Here is a 4863-nt window from a genome sequence, read left to right on the forward strand (position 1 = left end):
ATCATTGTTGTTTGGCGGGTCCGGGCTGGGGATTCGAACCCGCCACCTTAGGTGTACGTGGCTGGCGCCTTAGCCGGTTGAGCTATAGGCGCTGAGCCTAGTTTTTCTTTCTGAAAGACTTTTATAAGGCTTTTTGTTTATGTTTTAAGAAAGAAAACTTCAGGCCATGGGAAAGCTGTAACTCAGTGACTGGCAGTGATGAGGTACAAACTTGACCCAACAAACACCCACAACGACATTTTTCACAGTCACAGAATACCTGTTGGTAAATCTCAACTTTTCAACTTTGTACCTCCTATAACATTCATTTACTTACAGATCTGGGCTGCCCTGAGAATCTCCGGTTATAATCATTAATATCTTGATGTAATCTTACAGCATCCTGAGACTGATCATCTTCACCAAATACTGTCAGGAGTAAAGTTACCTGTATATCACAGGAAAAAAACTATTTCAACTTCTGACATAATTTTTTTCATTTTGTGTCATTCAAGAGAATGATAAAAATTTCTGAATTCATATTTTACTCATTTATTTTAATAAAGGCAATCTGGCCAAGGAGGAAGGAGTTATTACTGCCTTGCCTTATAATAAAATCCAAGGCGGAGTATAATTTGAACTCCTATAAAATAAAATAAGCACCATATCCAATGCTGGTTCTAATGTTTTCCTGTCCACACCAGGGATAAATCCAGTTGTTCTCTGGACTGACAGCTATTTGAAGATACAAGAATGATGAGACCTTCAGGAGCAAAGTGACATAACACACACTTATCACTTTGAGAAAGACAAAATTATGGATTTACTTTTTGGTTATGAAACTAATGATTCTTTATTCTCACTGTATTTGAAAGATCTTTGAATGCTGCCAACCATAACTGAGAGGTTAAATTACTGCAGGGACCAATGGCTACTATAATAAAAAAAAGTAATTCTTGATGCTTTTATATAAGACAAGACATTTAACCTTGCTTCCTCCCTGGCTGTGGTAAAGAGAATACACTAATGTCCCAGGGCAATACTGGGATAATCTGAAGGTGACGGTACCTTGAAAAATCAACACATTTAAAAACATAAAGCCGTACAGAAAATGGTCAGTGATGAGGTGATGATGAGATAAACATGGGAAGGAGCAGTGACAGGTTTAAGTCATCCAGCTGTTGTTTTTATCCTTCCTCTGTTCAGCTGTAAAACCAGGGCTTCCCACTGCTAGATGGTTTCCAAACAGCTAAACAGAAGAATGACTAAGTGAAGTAGGTGGTGGGAACAGCAGGTACAGCCATCTCTTCCTTTGCACATTTGTTAATAAAAATGCATTCTTTCCATAAACAATAAGGAGCACCTGCTATTATGCTACACCCTGGGCATACAACAAAAACAAAAGAACCCCGGAGATAGGACCCTGCTGCTGGGTGAGCACAACCCCCCAAATACAAGGAGAAGCAGATCTCTGGCTCATGGCAGGTGAGTAAGGACCTCTTCTTCTGGTGGGGCCAGAAAGTTAAAACTTGAGCTAAGCCTTGAAATGTACTGAGCTATTTGGAAAGCATCTACGCAGCGGGAAGCCGTGGTTCCACAGGGGTGCGCTCCCGTGGGAGGCAGCAGTCTGTGCGTTCCTACGCCCACAACCCTTTATGGAAGGAGCCCCAGGAGGCAGGACAGGTACCTGCCATCTCTCCTGCATCTAGGATGAATGACTTTGCAGTTAGGACAGCTTTATTTCCAACTTACTAGCCTCTAGTCAGTTTTTGGATGGTAGAAAGGATACACTGGCTCAGATACATCTGCCACATGAAAGGCCATGGGTAGAGCCAAGAAGAGAGTGGAACTAAGTCTTCAGTGCAAGACCTACTACCTGGTGCTGGTGTTGCAGGCTGATGGCAAAGGATGGTAAGAGACAGTCCTGGCAAGTAAGCTTCAGTGCTGACTACCTGTGTCATACACCACGTCAGCCAGCACCGCAACACAAAAAACATCAGTTTTCCTCCTGATGATGTGATGAAAAGTTCAATGTGCAAGAGGCACAATTTGGTTACACGAAAAGAAGAAAAGGACCTGGACCACCCTTTGCACCACAACAGGGAGGCAGCGATGGGGCAATGAGGAGCCAGAATGAAGGCTGAAGTGTGCACGCGTGTGTGGAGGAATTATCCCCTGTGAATACAGGGAAACTACTGTATTTTTGTTGTAAATAAAAAATTAAGTATAAAGGAAATTATGAAAACTTGTGCACAATTGACAGACCGTCCTATTTTGCCATATTAAAAACCTAAGATCTTTGGTTTCTCAGAATTCTTCAGTATTTTGTTTCTCTAGTTTGTCAAAGAAATTGGGAAAATTAGGCACACCTCATCTGTGCTGACCTTTGAGTCTTCAAATTTACACTGATAAAAATACTGCCTCCTTCCTGATGTGGCTTCTATGCTAAGTATAAAGGTGAGATATGTTCTCGACAGCATAATGTGGCCATGTCTCCAAAATAAATGAAACATTTAAAAATGATTATACATTATTTAAAGCTATCTGGACCCTCAATAGAAAAGGGCAGATTAAATACAGAGAAAAAGGAAAAACATTTTTTTTTCAAAAGCACTGTATGGAGGGGGAATATGCCTGAGCCTGACTAGCTGGTCAGGCTAGCTTGGTTTGCCCCTTGCTGGGAATGCAGGAGAGACCTGTTAGAGTTGAGGGAAAGATTCATTTATCAATTGTGTTTCACTATGACTGTAGGGTTTTCAAATAGAATACCCTTCTTTGGTGTTATCTTAAAGTTTTAAAAAAATAACCCAGTAACACAAACTCTAGACAAATGAAGTTCTAAAGAGATGAAAATAATTCCAGTTTTAGATACAAAAAGTATGAAAATTTACAAAATGAACTAATTTAAATGATGCTTTCTGGATATGACATGTTACCGTTTGTCTACAGATTGGACAGCTGATCGCCCCGAGCCATGAGCCGTACCGCCAGTAAGCAATGATGCAGGCACCTGGGAGGGAAAAACCTGTTAAGACTATGTTTTAAAGTCCATACATCCTCACGAAGTCTCAAATATCTGATCTATTTTAGCAGTATCACTTTATTTAAAAGTAGTTTTTACTTCATCCAACCAACTCTTTAGGCTTTTTCATATGGGGAAACACCCAGCCATTACAAAATATTTTTTATTTAAAGTACTAGGTAAGCTATAGGCATTTTACACAAACAAAAGCAAGTATGTGTTAACTGTCTGCTGCTATGAGGCTTCACGGAAAATACTGCATTTCCAATGTAATAGAAATAAAACAATAATTAAACATCACTGTAGATACAACTCAACAAATCAGAGTATAAATTTTCTGTTCCAAATTTGGTATGGATAGTATAAAAACATCCACTTTTTAAGAGTTGAGAAAGCCAAATTACTGAAGTATTAACTAATAAGCAAGGATCAAAAGATAGAAAAATTATATGCTCTCTGCCCTAATAGTTTATAATCTAGTTCAGTAATTCAATCACCCTTGTACCAGATGTTTTGATTTTCTGCTAGACAGTATTCATGAGCAGAAGACTAAGGTGGACGGTGCTACCTGAAGGGAGAGTTTGTTTGGCCTCAGAAAGTGGCAGGTGAGCTCGGGGTACAAGCACTGAACTTCAGGGTGACAACAGATGAAGTGTATTTTCGCACACTGTCTTGTTTAAGAAGGCAATTCAATTTCTTCTCTGCAGGACAGCTGCGTCTTGGACCACCAGGCCCCACTGTGAATCTGAATTGAGTGCTAAGTGCTGAACTCGGTCTCCCTCCCTCTAGGATCCTCTCCGTATCCCTAGTCTTGCCTGAGCAACCCAACTCGGCTCTCCTCCGTTCCTCTACTTCACTCCTCCAGATCAAATATGTGTTCAGAGTTCAGAAGAAGTGATGGCAATTCAACAGAAGGGATCAAGGTTACTTAAGTCAATTAGAAGGTCATTTAACCTTGAACTATGTAATGCTAACTGTGAAGTGCGGAGAAGTGTGCGTTAGCAGCTCATGGAGAAGGAAGGGTCTGGACCGAACTCTGCAGGACAGGTTAAGACTGAGGCAGACAGCAGACAGGACCCTTCCTGGCGTCTGGAGGACACTTCAGGTCTCATGAGCGACAAGAATGAGTGTCAGAGGCAGAGTTAAGGACACTGGTCCACAGCAGATGTCCAAGTCGGACATTCCCGTGACTGTGGGAAACACTCGTTCACCAATTTAAAAGCTAAACAATCTTCATCTGTCATCTTAATTCTCAGAGTGCTGTGATAATTAGATGATGCTTATTGAGTACTTCGAGCAATCTAATTTCATACAGGAACTACATGAAAACAAAGCTTGTTACTCTGTTTGTATTATCACCACCATCTGAAGTGATGCCTTAGATTTATCTACGACTTGTTCACCCACAAACTCAAGTGTGTTTTGATACATATTAAACTTATTTAATTTCATGTGTCTTTTCCACAAATTTGGGTATAGGTGTCCTTGTTTTGAAAAATTATGTAGTGGCTGTGTCCGGGCACTGGAAACCCATGACCTGGCAGTCGGACTCTGAGCTCATGCATGGCCACTGTCACATTTCCTGTCCCTCAGCCTGGCCACTGTCTTGTTTCCCGTCCCTCAGCCTGGCCACTGTCACGTTTCCCATCCCTCAGCCTGGCCAGTGTCTCATTTCCCGTCCCTCAGCCTGGCCACTGTTACATTTCCTGTCCCTCAGCCTGGCCAGTGTCTCGTTTCCTGTCCCTCAGCCTGGCCAGTGTCTCGTTTCCTGTCCCTCAGCCTGGCCACTGTCACATTTCCTGTCCCTCAGCCTGGCCACTGTCACGTTTCCTGTCCCTCAGCCTGGCCACTGTCACGTTTCC

General features: G+C 41.8%; 1 protein-coding gene across 5 annotated transcripts in view; it reads right to left on the reverse strand.

The window, feature by feature from the left end:
* Positions 1-4863, reverse strand: part of RNF170 (ring finger protein 170) — a 30234-nt gene that overhangs the window by 3389 nt on the left and 21982 nt on the right. For all 5 annotated transcript variants that reach the window (XM_003793911.2, XM_023515554.1, XM_023515556.1 and 2 more), the window contains 2 exons: positions 2916-2989; positions 317-427 (listed from right to left, as the gene is read on the reverse strand). In XM_003793911.2, coding sequence (XP_003793959.1) covers positions 317-427; positions 2916-2989 — 185 coding nt within the window. The remainder of the gene's footprint in view (positions 1-316; positions 428-2915; positions 2990-4863) is intronic.

Source organism: Otolemur garnettii, unplaced genomic scaffold (genome assembly GCF_000181295.1).
Source record: "Otolemur garnettii isolate 467f Iridium unplaced genomic scaffold, OtoGar3 scaffold00074, whole genome shotgun sequence".
NCBI lineage: Eukaryota > Metazoa > Chordata > Mammalia > Primates > Galagidae > Otolemur > Otolemur garnettii.